At 35.9% G+C, this 26,191-nt stretch overlaps 2 protein-coding genes across 2 annotated transcripts; both read right to left on the reverse strand.

The window, feature by feature from the left end:
- Nucleotides 1-3,874: 3,874 nt before the first annotated feature.
- LOC128205189 (AAC-rich mRNA clone AAC4 protein-like) lies at nt 3,875-10,390 on the reverse strand. Its single transcript, XM_052906663.1, has 5 exons — nt 10,236-10,390; nt 7,795-7,923; nt 7,107-7,524; nt 6,012-6,261; nt 3,875-5,749 (listed from the first exon to the last, which is right to left on the reverse strand). The coding sequence occupies exons 3-5, from the start codon at nt 7,416-7,418 to the stop codon at nt 5,499-5,501; spliced, it is 813 nt and encodes a 270-aa protein (XP_052762623.1). The 5' UTR covers nt 7,419-7,524; nt 7,795-7,923; nt 10,236-10,390; the 3' UTR covers nt 3,875-5,498.
- A 12,526-nt stretch (nt 10,391-22,916) lies between these two features.
- On the reverse strand, nt 22,917-25,964 carry LOC128205093 (AAC-rich mRNA clone AAC4 protein-like). The gene is made up of 4 exons (XM_052906512.1): nt 25,908-25,964; nt 24,767-25,492; nt 23,925-24,093; nt 22,917-23,629 (listed from the first exon to the last, which is right to left on the reverse strand). Exons 2-4 carry the CDS (start codon nt 25,283-25,285, stop codon nt 23,436-23,438), a joined length of 882 nt encoding a protein of 293 aa, XP_052762472.1. The 5' UTR covers nt 25,286-25,492; nt 25,908-25,964; the 3' UTR covers nt 22,917-23,435.
- Between the last annotated feature and the right edge of the window lie 227 nt (nt 25,965-26,191).

Below are 26,191 nucleotides of genomic sequence, written 5' to 3' on the forward strand. Positions count from 1 at the left end.
TGATTTAATCTGTATAAACGTCAATCAAAGACGATTTAGCCTCGATGATGCTATATATATATTGTATATCTGATATTTGTTTACCCTATCCGCGAAACATTTCCTGCTTTAAGGGTTTGGACGCATTCCAAAGACCAATTGGATCGCCAGCCGTCGTCCATGCATGTGGCGTGCTCCACCCCAAGGCCAAGTTATCGGGCCATGCATGTGTAACAACTAATTCAATTATTAGTGCATGTATTCCATTTCAAGATTAATACTCACTCAGGCGTTCTGGAGCGGTTCGATTCCCAGCATGATCGTATGTAAATTTAGTTTGTGGTTAGACACCAAGTTGTGTTTGTCCGGTTTTAACCAAACATCAGAGGCCGCGTGACAATCTGGCGTATCATCGTGCCAACGAGAGTGACTTTAAAACGACATAAGTTAATATAACTTTCCTCACAGTTGTTGTAAAAATAGCACTGTTTAAAATCATTTCCATATGCACTCCCCACTCCTCGTTTTTTTTATTCAGGACAAAAAATCTAAAAACCGACTTAAGAAGTGTTCGCTTATCTGCAGTGCCATTTTCTAAGACTGAGTTATGAATATTCCCGACAATAGCAACAACAAAGCAAAGCTCACTATTTTTGTTTTTCTATAATTTGTTTATCTTTACTTCTCTAAGAATTTTTAGACTTTGAATAGTAATAATCTTTATGATATTTACCATTTTTCATTTATCAAAATGAAATTTAGGTATGGATTTTGGCTTAAAGAAATAAGCTTCTTAAACCTTAAGAAGTTTTGAGGAATTGTGGCCGGAAAAGAAGTTAACCCACTCTTTCCAAAATTGGCATGAAGTCATAGATTGATATATTTTCTTCTTTTTAATACACCAGGCATTTTTGTTACCTATTAATACACCAGATATCAATGATACAGTCCTAGATAAAATACAGTCCGTGTTTAACATTATGATTTAAATTATCAATAATTTACCTTATAATGGACTGCAATACTCCAACTCCTGATTGTTTTAATGACAACTAGTGTGGTCACACAATCATGTATTAATACATACAATTACCTTTGAAACTTAAATCACCGAAATTTTGTATTAATATATTCCAAACGTAGTTTGAGAACTCTCACGCCTATCTGTGTAAGATTCACAGATATGGAAGTAATGACCATCAGCTGACACCTACTTGCAATGATAAGGTCCAAGATTTGGCCTTTAGTTACATGTAGTTTGTTTATTTAGGCCAGTCATTGTGCCTTCATAATAAATACATCAAGGCATTGTTTCTCGATGTTGGTATTGCTGTTCATTGTAACAAAGTTTAATAAATCAATTATCAAACACAACAATAAAATTGTAAAGGCTTATTCATCTATTGTTCTTACATTTTGAAAACATTTATTGTGTTTTAGAAAGAAAAAAATCGGAAACAAATGACTGTTTTATTTTTAAGTCATCTCAAAGATTATTTAAACTACTCTTCAGAGTGTTACCGTTTAAAACATTGTTAAGATTTCAAAGGGCTTAAATAAACAAGGATACTTCGACGACAATGATTACGGGTTTTGTTAAACATTCTTCAGTCAATTATAGCCTGGGTTACCTGCCCTTACCATTTCATTATCGTTGTGCAGAGTACGCTGGGAACCAGACAACAGTCAATTGAAGCAGCACGGTTTACGTGCATACATGATTTAACTTATCTCGTATAATCAAAAGGTTCTTATCTTTGTGTTAAACGTGATTTCCATTGTAGATAATTAAAAACATTCAAACGTAAACGCATATCAGTTCCATTTGCTGGACAATCGTTTAGTTACGTAGAATCTTCCCCTCATTTAGGGATATTAAATAACTCTTAATATGGGATACGGTCTACAACACGAATTGAAGAACGGTCCAAAAAGGGCAAAAACTCATTCCATGCTATGAAAGGTTACGGACTACATGGCGAGGGTCTTAGTCCATTAACTGCCACAAGCATATACCAAAAATAATCATAATTCCGACTTTTTTGTATGGAAGTGAATTGTGGAATAACCTCAATACATCAATCGGATCTCGATATCATCAATATGAATCAACATTATGTTGTTAAAGCTGCACTCTCACAGATTTACCGTTTTGACTTTTTTATATTTTGTCTTTGAACGAGCCAATTTATGTGAAAATGCATCGAAACCAGTAATATTAGACGGCTGACAAAAAATCAGATCGCAGATTTTCATAATTAAGTTCAAAAAATGAGGTTTTATGCATTCTTTCCTAAACCGTTAGTAACGCTTTTAGACATAAACATTAATTTTCGAACGGAAATATGAAAATCTGCGATCTGATCTTTTGTCAGCAATCTGAAGTCACTCGTTTGCAGATATAGGCTCATTCTAAGACAATTTTTTTAAAGTTGTCAAAACGGTAAATCTGTGAGAGTGCAGCATATAACTGACCCAAGGCTTTAACAAACACACTTGTTCGGCATGTTTGAGTCAATGGTGGGACTATATCGTCTAATAACCTCAGCCGAAATCAGCAAATCATCTTTTCTGCAAAAGATTATAAGTATCTTCCATGGCCGAGAGTGTAAGATAGATAGGGTCATCCCGAGCGTAGGGTGTTTTGCGGAAACGAGGTTTACTGAGTTTCCGCAAAACATCCTGCGCGAGGTTCGGGATGAACCTATCTTACACGTGCGGCTATGGTAGATGCTTTTTCTCCCACCTCAGTTAAACAAAATTAAGTAAAGATGTATTTTTTGCTGGAACTCATTTGTGCTTAGTGAAAATAATTGCGTATGGATATGCGATAATTCGAGGTTGTCATGGATATGCGCGCAGTGATTCAGCTTATGTTAATAGTCAAATCGGTCTTTAAATAGTTCTAAGTAGAGCGAAGCATTATTTCTTGAAAGGCGCATGAAAACTGTGTTATGGTGACATTTGAAGCGAGAAATAATTAATAAGCGTTCGAAATATTGCCACAAGACAAGGTTTCCATGATGCTACAGACGACAGTCTTCAACAAGGGGGGTAATTACAATATGGTGACCATTAAAAAGGAGTTCCATACGGGCATTTTATATTCGCCCGTGGGCAAGATAAGAATTTCTAGCATGGTTAAATTATTGGATCTACTTATCTGAGGTGGGAGAAAATGACGTTGCCTTCCGACAGTTTAACGCGACAACTTTTTATAAGGAAATATATAACATTTCTTAATCGTCGAACAAGTATCCCCATGCTTGGGTTTATATCTGACATAGGCGCTTTGCTAAACACATAGCACTTACTGAGATAGCCTTAACGATATGATATTGCATAATGTAGCACGTTTGAAGTCGAGCTGGAAAAAACACTATCCATAACGCCTTAGACAGACATAATTTATATTATGGCGCGAATGACAACCAGCGACAGAGATTATTTACTGTTCAAAAATCTCCATAAACAAATTGGGCCATGTGCTGTGTGGCAGTCCGCAATTAAACACTCGGACTTAAAAATGATCACGTCATGGCTAAGATCAATGACCTTGAATGAAAAAAGGTTGTCCGAGTGATAACTCAAAAATGCCTGCACACATGAGCATCAAACTAAGGGGTTATCGGGTCAAAAGTCACAGTGACCTTGAACACAAAAATCTTGTCTGTGTGATAACTTGACCCTGCCTGCACCCATGGTCCTAAAACTTGACTTGAGAGGTCCATGCATATTTCATTCAATTGTCCAAATAGTCCTGACAACATGGCGCTCAGGGGGGGGGGGCATAGTGTTTAACAAACTCTTGTTTCTTACTGTATTATTAAGTTTTATTCTTGATTTAACATTTGGATACATAGATTTTATAACATCTAACATGTTTCCTCTTACTCCTAATTTTAAAAGCTTATACCTTTTGATATCTATCACCAAAAAATCAAACGCCTTCGTAAAGTCCACAAAACCTGCATACAATCTAATTTTATTCTCTAACAAATAATTAATGCTACCATGTAAAACAAAGATAATCAACAGTACCCATATTCTATCTAAATCCTGCTTGAGCCTCAATATACACATGATATTTTAAAGCCCAAAAATTCAACCTATTATTTATCATTTTAGTAAATAATTTACCAAAGTACTTAATAATGTAATTCCCCTATAGTTATTTGCATTATCCTTATCACCTTTCTTGTGTAATGGAACAATAAAGCCTTCTGATCATGCCTCTGGAAAATATCCCCTATCAAACAACTTATTAAACAAAGTACAAACCGCCTTCAAAAAACATTCACTATTAATACCATATTTAAAAAACTCATTTAACAAATAATCAGGCCCTGCTGCCTTACCATTATTCAATTGCTTGCATGCCTTAACAATTTCAACATGAGTAAAAGATTCATTCAGTTCCTCAAACATAGTATTCAATTCTTTAAGTATATATCTATCATGGAAATGAATCATATCTTCATCAGGTTGATAAAAATTTGAGTTTTTTAAATACTTCAGGAAATCTGTTCTTACAATAGACCCTTTTAACAATTTCCAATAAAGTTTAGCATTTGATAATCTAGCCTTTTCTAGCTTTTGTGTTAGTTGTCTATCATAAATATCTTTCTTTTTTGCAACAGTATTTTTATACATACTTCTAGCTTCTACCATATCTTTTCTATTTCAATCACATGGGTAATTCCTGTATACATTTAATTCTTGTAATAACAATGTTTTAAGTATCTACACTCATCATCAAAATATATAGCATCATCAGTTTTATTATTACTAGTGATATTGTTAGTAGTACAACTTTTTTTTAACAATTGTGAACACACATGTTCTATAATATTGCAAAAATAATTCAATTCTTCATTTATATCAGAATTATTCATATTTGTAACACATACATCATTTGATGCATTAATAACATAATCATTTTTTTCTCATCACTCCATTTGTATCTATAAAGTAAGCCACGAGCATTGTGCTCAATATTCACATGCTTTTTGCAACAGTAAGTAAATATCCATAACCTTTTTCTGTCTTAAATAACTTAATTAAAATACATAACAACACAACACATACTTAATAATTGCACATAAATTGAAAAATGATGCACATCGCATCATCTCAGCATTTTATCCATGTAATAACATATTAAATAGTTCACATCTTTACATTCAATAATCTGTAATACGGAATGGAAGATTTCATAAAAATATCTTAATTTCATAATACTTCACTAAAAAGTAAATTTGTTCATATCACCGCAAAAAAAGGTTTCAAAAACAAAATGCATAGAGCCGGGATCCCCGTAATTTGCAGGTAAGACCGGACCCACTACACCATAGAGACCGATTTTTCTGGTTTTATGAAATAGATATCAATAATTAAAAACAATTTGTGATTTTGAGAGAGTGTTTACATTCACCGCGTTTGTGTAAGAGAGTGACCTCCCTTCTTAAAATTACTTAGTTACCGGAGGTAACGTTAGCGACATCGATTTTGGACAACCACTATCGATTGTCGCCGACATAGCATTGTTCATTTTGCATGGACTTTCGGTCGTTCATGTAGATGAAATCACAAGCGGTACCGGTTGTTGTGGTTATAAGCAGAACCGTGTTGGATACCAATTCCGGTTCAAGACGTTCAAGGTTATGAAACGCTTGCTCAAGCTTGTCGGAGATGTCATTTTCGGCTGACCATACGTGAAGTAGTTGCTTGGTCCAGTTTTCGAGAGAGTACCGATTGGATTCGTTAATACCTGAAGCATAACATGATTTTTAATTTAACAAATCGATTTGAACGAGAGGTGTAAGTTATTTCTAAGTGCCCGTTCCATGCCGGAATAAAATTCAATGTAACAACGTTTACAAAATAAGTCAATTTATTCTCTCGAGATATTCTAGACACTTATTGAGCGAATCCTCGATTCTTTAATTTTGAATGTTCTCCTGTAAAAATGTAAATGTCCGAAAAGTGTTAGATAAAATTAAACTACTAATTCAAATGAGCCAAGTTCTTACATTCTAGTTTCTTTTTTAGCAGTTTAATTGCGTCTTCAAGGGAAAATGGTTTGCCTGGGAGGATATTTCTATCTGGATACTTTTCGGCTATTTTCTTGGCCCGATCGATGAAGTATGAGCGCGCACGTGTGACGGATACACCGATTATGGTATCGCCAATTTTACACACATAATCTGTCTTCTTTCCATTATCATCTGTCTTCTTTCCATTTTCCATTTCCATCTTCTTGTACTTGACCTGCATTTCCGTCTGAAATCAGAGAAAGAATGCGTTAGGTAAACAGTTTGAATTATGCATTGATATTAATAAAGTAAGAATATTTAAATACGCCATTCGATTGAACCTTTATATTTGCTGATATAAAAACGATATATTTTGATCGGTAAACACTCTTATGTGATAAATAATGTCATATTTCAGGATAACAATGTCAAAGGCCTTAACAAAATTGTATCTGATCTCTTTAGCGATTTTGGTGGGGGCGCAAAAAGTAATAAAATACGCTAATGATGCACCATATCAAACTACCGGAATTGTTATAATTATCTTGATAGAGTAACCCCAAACCCCCATACAAACAGTTAATGCCATACACTTCGGTTCTGAGGGCGGGGCGCATGTCAAATTGTTTAGCCCTAAGTTACACCCCTCTAACGTCGATTTTCGGACCGCCCCTGGATTTAGGGCAAAGGTCGGAAAATTCTAGGTTGGGTAGGACAGTGCTTTTGATTTGTTTAAGTTTCGTTTGTATTGTGTCAGCAGGCCTCAAAAAACTTCAATCAACATGTTAGAAAGTGTTAATTTATAAAATGTTCAATTTTCAATTTAAGTTTAAAAGTGATTTGAAGTGATTTATTTTTTCCCGCATTATTGTGACTTAATTTGATCAACGGTTTCCAGTGAAATGCAGTATGTTTTTAACAATTCTTGATCCGTACCCCGATAAAAACATCGACCCCGCGGTCATCAAGAACCGAACATCTGAAAGCGGATTTCTTTTTATCTAGGTCGAAAAAAACCCTCAAGGGTCGACCAGTTTTGCGAGGTAGGGTCGAATTGTAAGTGTACATGTTGATATATCAAATGACCTTTACCTTTATTAGTATCGCATTGTAGAACCTTTTAAGAAGCTCGAATGAGAGAGCCTCAGATTCCTCGGACGAACCTCCCGCATTATCAATGTTTCGTATTTTGGTGGCGTCGACGGACAGTCTCATGCCAATAAGCTCCGGCGTAAAAACAGTGTGACAGACGCCTCTCAGTTGTTTATTCTTTATGCAGTCTAGGAAAGGGGAATATTTGTGCGATTTACGTACCGGAAAGTTATCCCCAATATCACATCTTTTGCATGGAATATTACTAATTTCATTATAAGTATATATTTCAGAGTTGACTAACATCTTCATTCTTCTGAAATATTGGATTCAGAGCTGCATCTCCTGGATTCAGATTGCAGGACTACAGCCTGGGGAAAAGGCCACAGCTAACTGGAGCTTATTGGCACATCATGATCTGCAAGTAAGACACAAAAGCAATGTTTTACACAAATAAAACTATCTGCCACTACTGTTAAAGTTTGAAAAAGGCCTGTAAACACTCATTTGAGGCATAAACAACCTTTCATGAATTCAAAGATTTTCAGGACAAATTTAATAAAAATATATAGTCTTTTGGACATTTTGCAATCAGTTTTTAACAACTCAAAGGTAAATCTCATCTTATCGAGTACCCAGATGCATTTTGAAAGCATTCAAACCAGACATGCTTAGAATATCTTCTTACTTGGAGATGATATTCCTTTCTTGAAAATCCTTGCCAAGAGCCGGTATGGAAAACCACACGAGACCACAGTTTTACCAGCACTGGTTCTTGTCCTTGAAAATTCCTCTGTGGCTACAGCAACCAGGCTGGCTATTAAAATAAGCAATAATTTAGGGTTTTTTTTTAAACATTTATAATGTATTAAGGTTGTGTTTTTTTAATGCATGAAGGGAAAAGGCTCTATTCTTTATGAAAGCTGCTCACTTTTTATTTCTTTTGCCTTGAGAAATGTCAAGTTTTTCAATGAATAAACTGAATAAATGTATGAATTAATGAATATAATTATGAATGATTGATAGAATGAATTAATGAATTAATGAAAGGTGGCATTATTTCTTTAAAATTGGGATCTCATTGTGTTGCTGTGATTGTTGAAGTAGATGTTTTCTTGTCCATAAGCTGAAAATCATATGCACACTAAATAAAACATCATTCTGCATCCTATGTGCAGTATGTTTTGTTTAATTGCTTATAGAATTTGCAATTAATGTAATGGTTGCTTAAAAGAACAAACAAAATGTGTGAATAGATGCAAAATACAGACCAAAGACTGATACAAGTCAGCAGTTTCATTAGAAAAGAATATTATTATCAAAGCCACATCAGAAATGATTGACAACATGAAAGCAATTCATTTAGGAATGGAACAGGGGGGCAGATAACTGTGGTCTTGAGCCGACTCACCTGACATAAACCTAATATGTGTGGAGAATTTTATACATGTATCTCCCGTAAGTGTCACTTATTTGTATCACCTATTTATATAATTAGAATGTTTAAAGTCAGTGTCATTCGATTTATAATAAACAATACATATATTCACATTTTAACCCAATAAGCCCCGCCTTTAATGTCTTGCATCACAATTTGTTTTGTTAGTCTATAGGTATATATGTTTACAACTTTCAATGGAAAAGGGTTTACGGATAATTTGTTGATTGTAAGAAAATGAATACTTATCAATAAAATGTTTCTTTCAACTTTCCTACACTATGTATTTAACATTTAAAGGAACCATGGATAGTGAAACAATCGATATATTACATGTATGTGTTATAAAAAAATGTTTGCCATACTGTGTATATTTAGCACGCGAATGTCTCGTTATTAGTACAATTACATATATTGACGCTATTTTTTTAATTTTAAACTGGGATTTACGTGGTAGACAAACCCAGAATTGTTTTTGATTTTGAAATATACGCAAAAGCATCGAGATATACATGTGCCGTAAGCAATTTGATACATCAGTAATTAAAAATCAATGCACTGTACCCAACGGTATCATTTTTTTTGTAAGTTTTTGACAATTTTCTTTTGTTCTTGCAGTTGTATCATCTGGTGTATAATCCCAAATATACAACAATACCGTCATCAATCAACAAACTCTAAGCTAAAGGGGTTACATACATATATCCAGATGTTGCGGAGGTTTAAAATAAAGTGGGTTACATTTGCACTTCATATAAACAAACTTTAAGCCTAATAAGTGGTTACTAGAGTTTAAGACTGTTTTCAAGGAGATTTATAAAGAATATCAAAGATTTAATCCGCATCCTTATAGTTAAGAATTACATATCGATCTGTAGTCATTAAATATAACAAATAAAAACAAAAAATTAAAATATATTTATATATATAAATGTTCGACAAGTATTTAAGATTCGTGCATTACCCTATACTGGAAATGCGCCAGTCAATTGTTACCACGCCCCCCCCCCCCCCGGTCCATGGAATAGCGGGGACTTTGACTTTCAGTCCAGCCAAGCCCACACTGCGGGGACGAGCTGCTGATTAAATCCACGCCAAATGCCACCGCATCCCAGGGACCCTAGGCAAGGACAACTCCTCGCTATTTTTGATGCAAAGACAAAATCTCCGCATGCACCGCCACCTTGGAGGTAAATACATGGTCCATTTACCCGGCTTTCCCCGGTATACCCCCGGACCGGGGGGGGGCGTGGTTTCAGGGACGTGGTTACAATTGACTGGTGCATAAAGAAAGAAACTTTAAAAATGAAGCACATATAGCTGCTAGACTGGCAGGAACATTCTACGTCAGGTTTATGCATGTATAGCTTCTGCACACAGAGGTTTCCTTCCTAAGGAGTACTTGCCATGGTCCAAGTATATTTAATTTTAGTTTATAGTTAATAAAGCAGTACACTAGCATTAAATAATAGACGTTCGAAACCCCTATCTTTTAACCCGGAATCCCAATCGGAATGAATCGCCAAAATGGAAAACAACAACATTTGAACTTGAAGCCGAATTTGCCATATTGAAAATTCTAAAATACGCCCGTCCTCGCACAATTACAATTGTTTCTACTAAGTAGTATAATACTGACATTCATTTATTGTTTGAACGTTATTTTTATATGAAATAAAAACTGTACTTACATGGTCACTGTAATAATCCTTTCTTTATTCTCTTTTTTTATTTACAAAGGTCTGCCATCGTTCTTCATAAAGGCTTGACCCCGACAACACCCGACTGTGATGTGAACACAATTTTGAAATCAAAGAAGGAAATTTACCCCCACCGAGTGGTGGGGTATTCGCCAAAAACAGTAACGGCTAGAGTGTAAGTGCGCCAGCTTTTATAGAAACTGATATCTAAAAATAGAAACTGACATTACGACAATCCAATACAACTGTTGATTTCATATAGAAAATGATATCTAAAAATAGAAACTGACATCACGACAATCCAATACAACTGTTGATTTTATGATTATGTGACGCACGCAATTTAATTTTAGATCAGAAAAGTTTTGTGTTTGAATAAGATGATGAGAGTGGTCTACTGATATGGCATTTGTGTCTGCGAGCCTGAAGAAAGACATTAAGATCGTGAGAGTGGCCTAGTGGTAAAGAAGGTGTGTGATCCAGCGTAAAGACAGACATTAAGATCAGGGGCGGATCCAGGACTTCAAATTAGAGTTACTAAACTATAACAACCACACAATTCAATGTCAACGGATGGATCTTCTAAAAGAATAAGGTCATAAGTCACGAGAATCAAACACCTAGAATAATCTACAAACATGGTTCCTTAGCCTTAGTCGCATTGAAATTATTTGGAGCAACGTGATTAATCAATGAATAATTAGTTTATTTTGTGTAGTACAAACGCTCGGGCGCGATTTTGCAATTCAATAATGGGCTATATCAAACTGTCACCATAGTATGAAATTGCCTCTACGCTCACTCCGCCCATTCTAAATCATTAAGATTTTACTTCATGTCATATAACTAATGCACCATACATTTGTAACCACGCCCCCCCCCCCCAGGTCCGGGGATTCCCGGGGAAATGGGCCGTGTTTTTACCTTTCAGGTGGCCCCACAGTGCCGGGTAAATGCGGTGTTTTGTCTTCGCTTTAAATATAGCGGGGAATGAGCATTACCTAGGGTCCCTGTGGTGCGGGGGCATTTGTCTGGGATTTTACCAACTGTTCGTCCTCGCAGGGCGGGGATTTAAGCCGGGGTTGGCTGGACCGAAAGTCAAAGTCCCCGCTATTCCCCGGACCTGGGGGACCGTGGTTACAATTGACGGTGCATTATTAAAGTTAATGAGACCGAGGGATGTAGTATCAATGTAGGTATTTTCTTATTTCATTATATTACACAATCAGGAAAAACACAGATGTTGCATTATACATTTTATTCACATACAACAAGTTTATTAACATATATATATTCAAAATATATACATGTGGTAAACAGTATATTGTCAGATTGTACACATTAATATATGCATTAGACATAGCATAATAGTGTGAAAAGTAAAAATATACAATATATTATAAAGATATCAATGATATCGACCAACGTTGCTCTAAGGAAAAGACATGCCATAAAGTTTACGTTTTGTACCAACATTTATAGTCCATAAGGTACTGTTTGAAAATAATTCATGATGATGTGCTTTTTGAAAACAATTTTATAGTCCTTTGTCAGTGTTTCGTACAATATTTATTAATAATGCTGTATTGGTACATCGCCTGACCATTTTCTGCACGGTATCATAATTGATGTCAAGGGAGTTTTTGAATTTGAGTGTTATTCCGCGCACCGTGCGAATAGATGTTTGTCCCTCGTTGTTTGGAAGTGCAAGTTTGTAAGCATAGTTCTTATGCACCAGTCAATTACAAACACGCCCCCACCCCCAGGTCCGGGGGTATACTGGGGATAGCGGGGGAAATGGGCCGTGTTTTTACCTTCCAGGTGGCCCCGCAGTGCCGGGTGAATGCTGTGGTTTTGTCTTCGCGTCAAATATAGCGGTATATGGGCCTTACCTAATGGCCCTGGGGTGCAGGGGCATTTGACAGGGCTTTCACCAGGATTTTGCCCGGGCTTGGCTGGACCGAAAGTCAAAGTCCCCACTATTCCCCGGACCCCAGGGGGGGGGGGCGTGGTTACAATTGACTGGTGCATTAGGATCACAGTAACGGAATGCGTGATGTTATTATTCGGTATTTCATCCGTGAGGTCATGTAAATAGTCACCGAGAGAAGGTTACCATTCTCAGGGACATGTGGTAGAGACAACTGAATCAGTGTCACAATACAAAACACGCTCTTCTAAAGGATTAAAATAACTGTACAACTTGGACCTGGTCTGGGCTGTGGTATATGCAGCAATGACCGCATTGGTTCTAGAAGTAGCTTCAACATAATCATGGCCACAAACCCAATCTAATTGTACCGCCTGGTCCTTAATTACGAATCGAACGTTTTTTACTTCTTGTTTATCGTATGTCCATGACCATTAAAAAGCAGGGTCGTCCGTGTACGTCGTTTGCTTAAGATTTGAGCGTTGTCCGAATTTCACCCAAAATGAGTTTAACATCACTTCTTAGTGATCATCTTGGTTTTATGGATGTAAGACAAAACATTGATGTAAATATAAATTATCTTCCTTTACTTGTTGCGAAAAAAATGATAGATTAAGAATGCATTTTCTGACGTAAAAAAATGGCATGGTATGTTTTATCTTTATTTTCTGATACGTTCCATATACATGTATATTTATACACAGGATGAGTTGAACATTTTTTTAGGACAAGTTACCTTTCGTTGGAATACTGTGTGAATGCTTATTTAAACAATGTATTCAAAAGTATTGAAGTATCCGATTTGCACAAAAATGTGTAATAACTGCCAAGGGGATTCCCAATTATTGCACAACGCTGTGAAATAATGAACTGATTAAACCTGGACGTATTGGTAAAGATTGCATAACGACTAGAAATACGTAAACTGTTTTAACCCGGTATATAGTAAACGTATCGTCTGCTAGACTGGAATCATACACAAGTTTTACAAAATGGCTTCTTCTATGAATCCCATTGTATTACCCTGAGCGAGCCCAAAAAATCCCTTATTTTCCAAAATGGCCGATTTATATACAATAAGAAGGGGTCAACCGGGTGCGTTTTGATCTATCCTCCTAGCCTTGACTAGGTCACTGGGTCATAGTATTCTTCAGATATTGATTATAAATCGACTTTCCAGGTGCAGTGTGGGACCATCGTTGGACCCTTTAGTCAAATAGTTGTACGTGAACGGATATTTTGAATATTTGAAACACAATTTGTCACATACAGTCATACGATATGATTTTCTTTCAAATGGCACAAGGTATGCTATTTGGGTTTCCTGTTCGTGTATATGACTGATACTAATTATACTGATGTAATATTATTATAGTTCGACATAAAAAATGGGAGAGCACTTGTTGCGTTGTTGGTTTAGTTCTTACAACAGCATGCGGAATGGGTTAGATTCATAAGATCTCAAATGGAGTTTCATGTTTATTCATTCATACCCAAGCATCACGTGAAATACAATACTACAGGCATAGCTATATATGAAACATAGTATACAGTATGAATATCTACAATAGAGAAATATGCTGTAGTATATAAAGAATTGTGTCCCTTAGATACATTAAGATTAAGAATGCAACAGCACTGACCCTTTAATACCGAATTAAGTTCTAATATCTTAGTGTCCCCTTCACCAACCGTATATGAACAGAGAGCACCATAAGTCGATTTTTCAGAAGAAAATGAACTATACAAAACGTATCTTTAAAAAATCCAAACCATGGGATCAGTATAGAATTTCATGAAATTTTGTCACTACTTTTAAGAAAAATAATTTGAATAAACACTTTAAATAATAAAGAGAGTTGTTTTAGCGTCCAAACGTCCCTTGATTTTCGGGGAACAATGAAGCCATACAAAAATGCAAAATTCCATCTTTTTACTTATGGTGCAAAGGATATTTGAAAAGTTATGTAGTTGATTGTAAGAATAAAAAATAGCATCGTATTATCTGCAAGATGAATTTCGGGGTGAAATGTTTGAATTTTTTTTTTTTAAAAAATGGGGCATTCTCAAGAATGGTGTTATTATGCATTCTAGTTACTCGCAAGATAACTCCAATATGGAGAATGTATTATGTGATCGTGATAAGGATTTGTTGTATAGTACTGTTGTTGGCGTTATAGATATTGCTTACATTAAACCCAAAACCTGTACATACATATTTGATAACCATACTGGACTGCACGATTGAATCGTTTAATTTGAGCAGCACATCGCGGATCCGTGCTAGATTACAATAAAACACTGGAAAATAAATTATATGAGACTGCCGAAGTGGAATACTGCATTTTGGAAACTAATATATACTTAAATAGAATACAAATAAACGTCTAAAAAATTTCAGATGAAATTTGACGAAAAGGTATGCAACACCCTTAAGGATATAAATGTTGGCTGGATAAGATACTTCTGAAGTTTATGAACACCCTAGTCCATAAAAACATTCGCTTCGGAGTCGCTTGTTTCTGCTTAGCCAATATCCGACCTATCCGCGCGCGGAAAGATAACGCGCACCTGCTCGATGCTTCAAATCAAATAAAATCAAATCAAATTTTATTTTCAGTCGGTATGACATAACAGAGAAAACATTAGCTATGAATAGCTATTGACCGACTACATATATATTATAACAAGCATATATTCATAAAACATATTTACAGTCAAACCTGGTTGAACGGTCACCTGCTTTAAATGGCCACCTGCCTTAACGGGCCACTCCAAATTCCCCCCGTACGTTTTTACTATATAATATACGTGCATTAAGCGGCCAACTGTCTAACGCGGCTACGGCCACTATTTTTTGTCCCCATGAAGCCATATAAACACTAATTAGCGGCCACTAATCCATTGTGACTGACACTTCCGCTTATCAACTTTTCCAATACACAGCTTTAATTGCGTATAGAAGTTTACGGAAAAGAACGACTGCCTCGGGTATCTCCGTCATCCAATGAAAATTAATATTGCATCACAAGATTTCCATGCGTGTTTACTCATCGATAAATCATGTTTATTACACGTCGGCGAATGTTTTGATCAGAATTGACACAATTAATGACACAATTAGTAAGATAATTAAATAATTACGAAGTTATTTATTAAATTCCGACAAAAACACCGGTTATTATGAATTCACAGTTTGCATTGTCATTCTAAGGCCTGAAACGATTTACGATTTTTATTCACTTCAATATCATTTTTCGAAGTGCACGGATTTAAATTTCTATGAACGGATGTTTACAATGCATTGTTCTTGATAAACGTTGATTATGGCTGGAAATAAGACTAATCGAAAGTGTTTGACTGTAAAAGAATGTGTCGAGTGTATAAAGTTATTAGAAAACGGCCGTAATGCAAAAAGTGTTCCCAAGGAATTTGACTGCGAAAGATCGGAAAAAGTTAACTAAAATGTGTATCTACATGTAGTTGTGTAAATGTGTAGACTGATAGACTGATCTGTGGTGTGTTTTGTTTATGCTTTGCATCAACATTTATATAATGTACGGACTATTTTAAAAAATGAACTTAAACATGCGTATGTACGTGTAGTTGTGTACATGTGTAGACTGATATGTGGTGTGTTTTGTTTATGCCGTGTATCGACATTTAACTAATTATGTATTTTATTTATAAATTTGAAGTATTAAAGTTGAAGTTATTTTATCTATACAAATGTATTTGTATTCAACTTTCTTCGATAATATTGATACAGATGTTACTGATTTTGGTGTGAGGTGGTGGTTAGGATACATACTCAATCTCTGAATATAGCTAAAGTGGCGGAAATGTCAAACCTGGATTAAGTGGCCACCTGTCTTAAGCAGCCACTTTGATCATTTCCCACGGGTGGCCACTTAATACAGGTTTGACTGTAAGTATTAAAGAAATAGGATACTAAAACACACATCAGCATGAATCAGATTCAAGATGACCTGATTAGCACCAGCCTCTCAGAAGTTGCAGCAAACATTAATGCAGTGAACATGCAAGCGCATGAATATAATTTAAAGCAAATGTAAAGGAAAAGGATATATATGACAAAAGCACTGATTAGAAATAGATATGATTGATGCAATACAGGCTAGGTAAGCACTAAGCATAAATAAACTAAAAAGCATGGCAAAAGCAAAGCATGGCAAAATCAAAGCATGGCATAATGACAACAAACAGTCAGGGTTGAAACAAAAAGAAGGGAAGGTTTAACTATGAAAAGCGCAACAAGAACACCTACAACTCTGTCCGTTCCATGCGTTGACCAAACTCCGAAACTGACTCAGGTTTGTTTCGTCACGAAAGTGCTGAGGGAGTGAATTTCAGAGTTTGGGCGCCGCTGACCGAAAAGAGTTGAGGCCATACTTTGTGGTCCTTACCTGGGGTACCTTTGCAGTGTTACTATACCTAAAAGAATAAGAGTTTTTTTTTTGGTTTTTTTATTTTAACTAAATCGTGAAGATAAACTGGTGTTTGTTTGTTTATGATCTTAAAGGTTTCTAAGGCAATAGTTCTTAGTCTTCTAATTTTTTATGATGGTAGATGTTACTTTATTAATAAAGAAGAAGAATTTGATGTATGGTCATTGTAGATAAACCGTAATGCTCTCTCTTGAATCTTTTCAATCTCATAAGTATTTACTTCTCCACAGAAATGCCAGGTTAAGGGACAGAAATTAAAGTTTGACATAATAAAAGAATACTGACTGGACGATAGTTGCCCTTCTCGAGATTACTTCTTTTTATGTAAAGAAGTAACTTGTGCCATTTTTAAACTATCAGGAAAAGTTGATGTTGAAGATGACTTGTTTACAATAGAAGTGATGTGATTGGCGATGACAGGTTTAGCTAATTTTACCAGTTTAGATGAGATACCATCAGCGCCTGTTGCTTTTTTGATACATAATTTGTAAATTTGTTTATCAATAAAGCTAGAATCTACAGGTTTAAAATGAAGTTCGGTTTGTGTTAGTGTGTTTTGTTTAATTGATACAATACTTGGTTGGTTTTCATTTACATCTAGAGCATTATTTCCAATATTTTTGGCTACGTTGACAAATAAATCATTGAAAACATTGCATACTTCTTGTTAATCTGTTACTAGTTCTGTGTTTTCAAGTAAGATGGTATCTTTGTGTTTGATGTCCCCCTTATTAGTCAGAAAAGGTTTAACAGTAGGCCAAAAGTCAGCTGATTTGCAACCCCCAAACATCTGTCAATGAAATATTTATTTAATGATTTTCTACTCAAACTAGTTACTAGGTTTCTTTGTTTCCTGAAATTTTCCCAGTTTTTGGTTTATTTGTTCATATTTAATTTAATAAAATGCATTTTATTATAAATGGCATTTTTTAAAGCTTTATTCATGGGGCTGGTCTTTGGAGAATCTTTTTCTTTTTTAGGGGCATGTTTGTTTGCAGTTTCAGTAAAAGTTTTGCTAAATTCATTGTACATTTTGTTTACATCTGTCTGACAAATATCTACAGTTAAAAGATTTTTAGATAAATCCTGGTTAAAATTTTCAATATTAAAATGTATAAACTTCTATAAGTGCAGAACCTATTCTTCATCTTATCTATTTCCTGTTTGAACTGTATACCAATAAAATTATGACAATCACTAAGTCCACAATCAAAATTAACAATGTTTCCGAGTAGGTTCTTGCTTGTGGTTAAAATAACATATAATAATGTACGGCTACTGTTAACAGGGTAACAAGTTGGATCTTTAACAATATTTTCTAGGTCAAAAATATCACAGCAATTTCTAAGTGGTACACATTTGACATCAATAAGCATGTTAAAATTTAGGTCTCCAATGATTAACAAGTTGTCATATTTGTTTAAGATTTATCCAGGGTTAAATCACAGTTTTCTTGAAAAATATTCTTGTTCAAAGATGGTGGTTTATAAGTACCATAGATGATCCATTTAGAATGATTTAATTTTACCTCAACACATAAAGATTTCATGTCTTTGAACTCTAGTCCTGGTTTCCTTTCACCGGCAATGTCTGAACGCAAGTAGGCTATGATGCCTCCTCCCTTCGAGGTCCTGTCAGCCCGCCACATATGATAGTTGTCAACTGCAAATTGGGAATTAGGGAAAGAGTCATCAAGTTTTGTTTCTAGAATAAACAATAAATCAACTGTATTTTCCAATACAATTTCCTGGATATTATAAAATTTATTTCTTAAACTGTTTATAATTGCTTGTAAACACCGGCACTCGTTATAACCGGGGCCCGAATTTCGATGTCAGTTTTATCTTTGCATTTGTTTGATTTGAGTTGGTACAACATTTAACAATGGCAAATTCCATAATATAAGTTTTTTGTTAATATGAACATGACTCACTTGCATACATTAAAACGACCTTATTAAAAATATGCATTTTAAGTGTTAAAGGCCTACTACTTTTAAAATCCATTGGAGTTACTTCCCCTTGATCAAAACAGAACACTTCACTTCAAACCAAAGGGCCTCCTTTGCTTCAAACCAGAAATGTTGGCAGATAAAATATTTAAAATTTAAAGAAATGTTACATAAAATTAAATAAAGATATATTTGGAAACAAATTACAGACGAAAACAACTGTTCGAACATAAATAAAATGTAATGTCATCGTTCAAATGTACTGTTTGTCGTGTTTTCTCGGAAAATTCACACAACAACTTACAGATTTACTGATATTTTTTTTACCCCACCCCTGCCTCACAATTTGTCAACAAACTAGCGTGGTCCTCATCATTACCTGGAAATCGATTTGTCTTCAAGCACATCAGACTGGACTCTGACAGGAAGATGACTGAATATCCATGTATCATGAAACAGAGTCTAAAACTAAGAAAAATGTTTTATATCCGATGATTATCCGCAATTGTTTTGCTAACACATTCGACCTTTTAAATTTCCATTCAATAAATGGCGGCGGCGTAGTAATTTGGTTATATATTCATGCCCCGCTTAAAATAAGTGTTTTCGTTATTTTTTTGGAACATAGATGCACTAATATTACTTCATTTATTACTGTTCATAAATGATTGAATTAAAAAACGAGCGAATTATTGACTATAAAAAAGAATATCAGAGAACTTTTTGTTCAACAAACCGAAAATATATAGAAAAATGACAGCTACGTCATTTGCTAATATACTGTATATAGAGAATGTTCGTGAGGGGCGTCCCACGGATTACGGTGTAAAAAACACCCTTTTCTAAAAAGGGGGTAATTAATAAAATAAATTAAAATACTAATAAAACTCCAAAAATAAGCATAAAAGAAACAGAAAGTTTGTTTTATTTCAATGTAAGATCGTATTTATGCTTCACGAGTGTTATAAAAAACAACATATTTTCACGAGTGGCGAAGAACTTTTGTGTCGTTACGCGTTACGCTAAACATTCGCCCCTGTTTTTAAAGGAATATTTCACCATGTGACTAATTTACCTTAATAAGCAATTTACTTTTCTTTCATATTCTAATTCGGAATTCGAATTAGTAAATGTTTGAACTGTGCGCGTGACATTTTTATCTTTCCGGTGATAATTGGGAAATAGCTTTACTTAAACTCGCAGGGTAAATTGGTGTCAAACCGAGGAGTATAATGATTCTTGATAATGGCTTATCATCACCAGAAATGGGGTTAATAAATACTCATGATTTGGGAGATATAATACTCGGCATAGATGCCTGTTAATAAAATCCGTTGAATAAAGTCGATAAATCCGCTAGTAAGATGTTTTGAAATAAGAAAGGTATGTTGATTAAGAATGATTTGGTTTAATATGAATAAACAAATGAAATATGATGGAAACAACCAAATGATATGATGAAACATAAAACAAATGAAAATAAAAGATGTGAATAGTAAAAACTGTAACCAAATGAGATTATAAAACGATGAAACAAATGAAAGATGTGAATAGTAAAAACTGTAACCAAATGAGATTATAAAACGATGAAACAAATGAAAGATGTGAATAAATGTCACTTAAAATGAAGAAACACACTTTACACTTTTCGTTTTAAACTGTCCTTGTGACGCTATTGCTTATACACACTGCTGGCGTCCTCACTGTTGTCGTGGAGGATGGTGACCGGGGACGCGCACTAGAGCATTGCTCGCAGATTACCGCCAGTGGGCACACGGGAAGCGGTGATGTGGGGATGGGGCCGTCGGTGAGGAAGGTGAGGTCCCGTAGCGTCCAGGTCCAAACGCTTCGGTAGACTGTGGTCATCCGCGTCAGTGTCCGAACCGAAAGGCCAGTTATAATAGCCTCGCTGCAACATCAGCATACGTCAACGCCACGTTGGGTGGCGGCACGGTGGACTTCTGCATGGACACCATGGAAGAAGTGCATGCGGGCGTGGCAGGATCCCAGCAAGTGGCGCACTGCCGTCCGGTATACGTCCGTGTTCAACTGATCCATGGAAGTTCGGCCGGGGCGGAGTTGGCCGGACTCGTCCAAGTGGGTGGCACGGAACATCGCAATCACATGCGCGGTCAACCATCTGACCAGAAGTTGCCCCATGATGAGGTGAATGGTGTATTTTGGGTGAATAAAACTCTCTGATGTTGAACCTCATTGCCGCTAATGTCATGTTAAGATGAACATCCCATTGTCGGACATTTCCAGCTACAAGTTTTGATAAAATGTTATTGATTGTAGCATGAGATCGTGCAGTGACACTGTTGCAGATTCTAGAAACAGACTATACTTTATATCTTTATCTCTTCGCATGCTGAGTATACCTGGTCAGTCTGTTGGTTTACATTGCTTAGCGTAGTTCATAATAAATAGTTAGAGCACACTTGTGTTTCTTTTTCATTATATCACATAAGTGAACATTGAACACACGCACACACAACAAATGAAAACAAAACAGGCACCATTTTCCGCAGGATGGTATATGGTAGTTCTTACATGATCTATGTTTAATTCTTTCAGAACAGCCTGGAAAGCACTGCTAGTTACTTAGCTACCATTGTCTGAGACTAAACGCAGGGGTGTCGAGTATCTACAGCAAAATTATTCTACAGTAAGTGTAGTTAAAAGATCACAAAAGAGAAGAAAGTGGTTCGTAAATACAAACGTAATGCAGTTATAACGGAATCCGTCAACTGTACGCATCTCGCAGCACTGTGTAATAAATATAACGATACAAAATAACTCGAACGTAGTCCAGTCTCTTGTCTTTAAAGCAGTGAAAATAAGCATTTTCTATCCAAATGTTTCCATAATGTTATCTAGCAACTAGCATATGTTTACCACTGAACCTGATTAAAAGTAAATATTCATTATATTGCTATTTTTATGTGAGGTAAGGACAATTTGGCATAAATATAAGGTACGGGGATTTTTATCAATTATATTTTATGTGCAAACGTGCATGACGGCTATTTTGGATTTTTTCGGCCAACTTTATTCTTTCAGCGTGGGTCTAGTGCGCAGTAGTACAAACAGTTCCTAGAGGTATTTGTGTGTGTATTTTAGCACTTTTTCACATTTCGACCTTGAAATGACATTGACCTTGACCTTTGGTGACCTTAATAATCAGTATGTTAGAAAGCTTAGCATATGTACATAAATTACTTCCAACAATTTAAGTCAATAAATGTTTGTGTTAAATAGTTTTAATAAATATTGCAAGACTAGTCATGGACTAAGAAAACGGCGGCCATCATGGCTGTTGTCTTGGTAACCATGGTAACCTGGAGGATGCCAGCTGTCCACCCTCGCTAAAAATGAACTTCAGACGTCCCTCGACACAAATATACCAGATAACGCTCAGGACAAAAAAATGCACACAAATACCTCGAGGGAATATACTTCAGTGTTTTTGGTTAGTCCTCCAGAAAATGTGTTCGAAATTTGTTGTTTTTTCAATATCCGAAAGTTATTTGATATCAATTTAACTGGACTTAATCGCTTGACCACTACAGCGTTTAAATGCTCACTGATCGCTATATGTATTTCATTAATGGCGTCATCGCTCATAACAACCAGCAACCAGCGTACGACACCGTTCAACTGGATACCGGACTATGTAAAAGACTATTTTATTTAGACTGTGTTTCGAATATAATCGGTAAAATTGATGTTTAATTTACAATGAGTATTCACATTATGTGATAGATTAAATATACATATTTTTCAGTAAAAGTTACCAGCGATGCCCAAATAAGAAATGGACTGCAGAATCAGTGTAAGATTCGCCCCGAGCTTTTTGAACGAAAAAGAGTCAAAGATATATCTATCAATGCTATCCCCCACCCCCACCCCCACCACACACACACCCGAAGATGGAGGCGGCGCGCATGCGGGGAGAGGGGGGTAATTACTATTTAGTAGATAAATGCCTCTGTGTGAAGCTTTTTAGCTCTGAGGAACGTGTTTTGTATATGAAGAAGATTTTATTATGCAAACAAATCTGAAAAGATCCATAGCATAGCAGAATTAACAAAGTATAATAATATAGCTATAGATATAATATATGGAAACTTCCATATCTGGTTATGAAAAAGATTTTGTTTTCTATTAAGTTGCGGTGGAATTCCATTCTTCTACATCTTCGTCCCGCACATTTCTCAAAAATCAGGGTTCAGCACGTATATAATGTTTTACGGTCACCTTATAACAACGAAAATCTATGTAAATTGTATTCAAGTGTTGAATAAACAAAGATACTTGGATGACAATGATTAGTTTGGTATTTATTGATATTTGTCATAGATTCTGAAGTAATGGTTTCAAGTGCATACATTATTCACTTGTCGCGTTATAATCAATATGATCTTTTTCTTTTTATTTTAGTGAATAAACTAAACACATAACATAGAAAAAGTATTATCAACATTATTTGCCATCATTGCTAAGCATAAATCTATGTCGAGTCGGTAAGCGAGTTTGCATTTCTCACAATCACTACTCATTTTCATTTCTTTAATGCAGCATTGCAGACATTAACAGGTCTATCATGCCGGCTAACAAAGATCATGAAAACAAGATTTTTTTATCAGAAAGCATCGCATAACAAACGTATTTCGTGCCCTATTTTGCATGCAGCTTGTACTTTCGGACGTTTGTGTTTCCCCCGTGCCTGGCGACGGTGTTCTCTCCTCCTCTTTGACGCCACGTGCCTTTTCGCCACGTGCAGTGATCTCATGACCATAAGTTATTATAAACGAATTTGTTCTTTGTTACATGGAAGTTCAACCGTTTATGTAGATGAAATCACAAGCGGTGGTTGTTGTGGTGATAAGCACAACCGTGTTGGATACCACTTCCGGTTCAAGGTGATGAAACGCTTGCACGAGTGTGTTGGTGATGTCATTTCCGGCTGACCATACGTGAAGTACTTGCTTGTGCCAGTTTTCCAGTGAGTTCCGGTTGGCTTGGTTAATACCTGAAAGTATATTTAAAGTTTAAATATAATGAGTGTAAACAATTTAATCCAAATTGAACTTGTGGTGTACGAAATTGCTACGTGACGTTTCAGGGAGGCAGACGTTTCACTTTAATAGATGATTTAGAATAAATCAATTTATTCTTTTTGGATAATATTCACGGTTCAAGTAATCTTATTATTCGCCGTGCCACATCTTGAATGAATCCACTACTCCTTAATTTTGAATTTTATTCTGTTGAAATGTTGGTGTTGAAAAGTTTAAAATACTAAGTCATCATAAGCAATCGCTTACCTCTTAGTTTCTTGTTAAGCAGTCTGGAGGCGTCATCAAGGGAGAATGTGACGTCACGAAAGTAGGAACGCGCGCGCGTGACGGACACCCCGAGCTTGGAACCGAAAACGTCACACACGTAATCTGTGATACTTCCGCCTTCCGGGAAGTACTCCACCTCCATTTCCGTCTGAAATCAGAGCTCTACGTTAACTCTCTGAACACAATAATTCCTTATTTGTCACCTGTGCCTCAATATTATAATAGTTTACCTATTCAAATATATTATACCTTACCTATATGAGTCCCTTATATGTACATATAAATTCGATCGGTCAGTTTATCAGTGTATTTTAATAAAAAGTCTAGTTTAATGACGTCAGAGGTCAATGTCATATTTTTGGCCGGTCCGAACCTCGCCAAAAAATAATATGGACCACTGAAAAAATGGTGAGTACGACTTGCGATTTTCCTAACGACGAACAATTGTCGCAATTAAACATTTAATTGCATTGTTCAATAAAACACATCAAAAGCGCTTTCAAAATATAGAATGGTAATATAAAATGTTCGGTATAATATAAGGAATATAACACACGCCATTATAAGAACCGACGAGTGTGCTCCCGAAGGCGAATACACATTTGTTGGCTGACTGGCGGGTCCTTAGATTGTCATATGGCCCTCAATGGTGTGTTAATATATTCCTTAAATATATCTCATTTGGTGTTCGGTTACTTTTATTCCTGTTTAAAAGGCGTAATCACTTTCAGCGTAATAATTTCATATTTCATGATATGTATGTACTTAATGATCAACTAGTAGCAGTAAGATTGTTGACTGCTGTATTAAATGTTCTTTACCTTGATTAGTTTTGCCTTGAAGCACCTCCTAAGAAGCTCGAGGGAGAGGACCTCAGACCCCACGGACGAGCCTCCCGCATTCGGGACATCTCGCATCTTGGTAGCGTCACCGGATAGGCTCATGTCCGTAAGCTTCCGGTGCGGCGTGAAGTCGCAATGAAGGACGCCGCCCACTTTGTTATCCTCTATGCAGGCTAGGAAACGGAACCATTGGCGTATACGCACCGAAAAGTCATCCCCTATATACATATTGCACGAGGCGGCGGGGACGGCGCTCTCGTCACTCTTATTAAGGGTGTGATTATAAGTCTGTGCGACCAGGGCAACCGTATTTACCCGCCCAATATTCCTGCAGTTGCGCGAGAATGTTCTTTTCTTCCTGTAGAGGCTGGAAGGCGGAGAAACTATGCACTGGCCACAAGACTCCCGAGGTAACCGAGCGAGGCGGGTTATCAAAAACCGGAAGCTGCCGCTCCCCACTGGCCCGCCGTGTCGGAGTCTCAGGCTGTCGAGGCCCATTTTGAGAGACCAGTTGCTGTTGTTGTTGTTGCTGTTGTTGCTGCTGGTGGTGCCGCCGGTGGTGGTGACGGTGTCGACGATGATGGTGGTTATGATGTCGTTGGTGTGCCATCTTTTCTGCGTTCGTGTTTTCTATGTGTTATCATGAAATACTAATTAAGAATCCTTCGTCAACTTGACACTGGTATAAGTACGTCTTATAATAATCTGAAAGAAAAAAAAAACATATTGTATTAAATTGAAAAGTAATTTGCTTGAGAAAGAAACAGGTTTCGTTTTTTGTATCATAGAAAAGGTTGTAATAGTAAAAGTAGAGTTATTAGTAGTGCGGTAGTAGCAGAAGTAGTAGTAGCAGCAGTTGCAGTAGTAGTTGTAGTAGTAGTAGTAGTAGTAGTAGTAGTAGTAGTTTGTATCAGTGAAAAATCAGTCATGGTATTTATATTTTGTTAATTGATACCTGGTTTAGTACTTACATGTACATTAATATAGACATATATATATATATAGCTCTATCATTATTTAAACGTTAATTTAATGTTAATTATTAAACTTGTACTCTATGTTAATCTAAATTGCGCTGTATAAAATAAAAATTATTGTATATATCCTAATTCATACTTACATCTAGTCCATATATATTCGTTTGTATAATGTGATTCTTTCAGGCTATTGCACCATTCTTTATATTTATAAGTGCTATCTAAAAATAGAAACTGACATCACATAAATCCAATACAAATGGTTATTTTGAGATATGACGCACGCAATGTATTTTAAGATCGGAAATTGATGTCGGTTAAACCATACTATTTCTTCCGTCTATGAATTACAGAACATGCACTTATGGTTATTATTAGCTATACTGACCGGAAAGTCATTTTCCTTACAGTTAAGACCATAAATGTA

The sequence above is a fragment of the Mya arenaria genome, chromosome 10, assembly GCF_026914265.1.
Source record: "Mya arenaria isolate MELC-2E11 chromosome 10, ASM2691426v1".
Taxonomy (NCBI): domain Eukaryota; kingdom Metazoa; phylum Mollusca; class Bivalvia; order Myida; family Myidae; genus Mya; species Mya arenaria.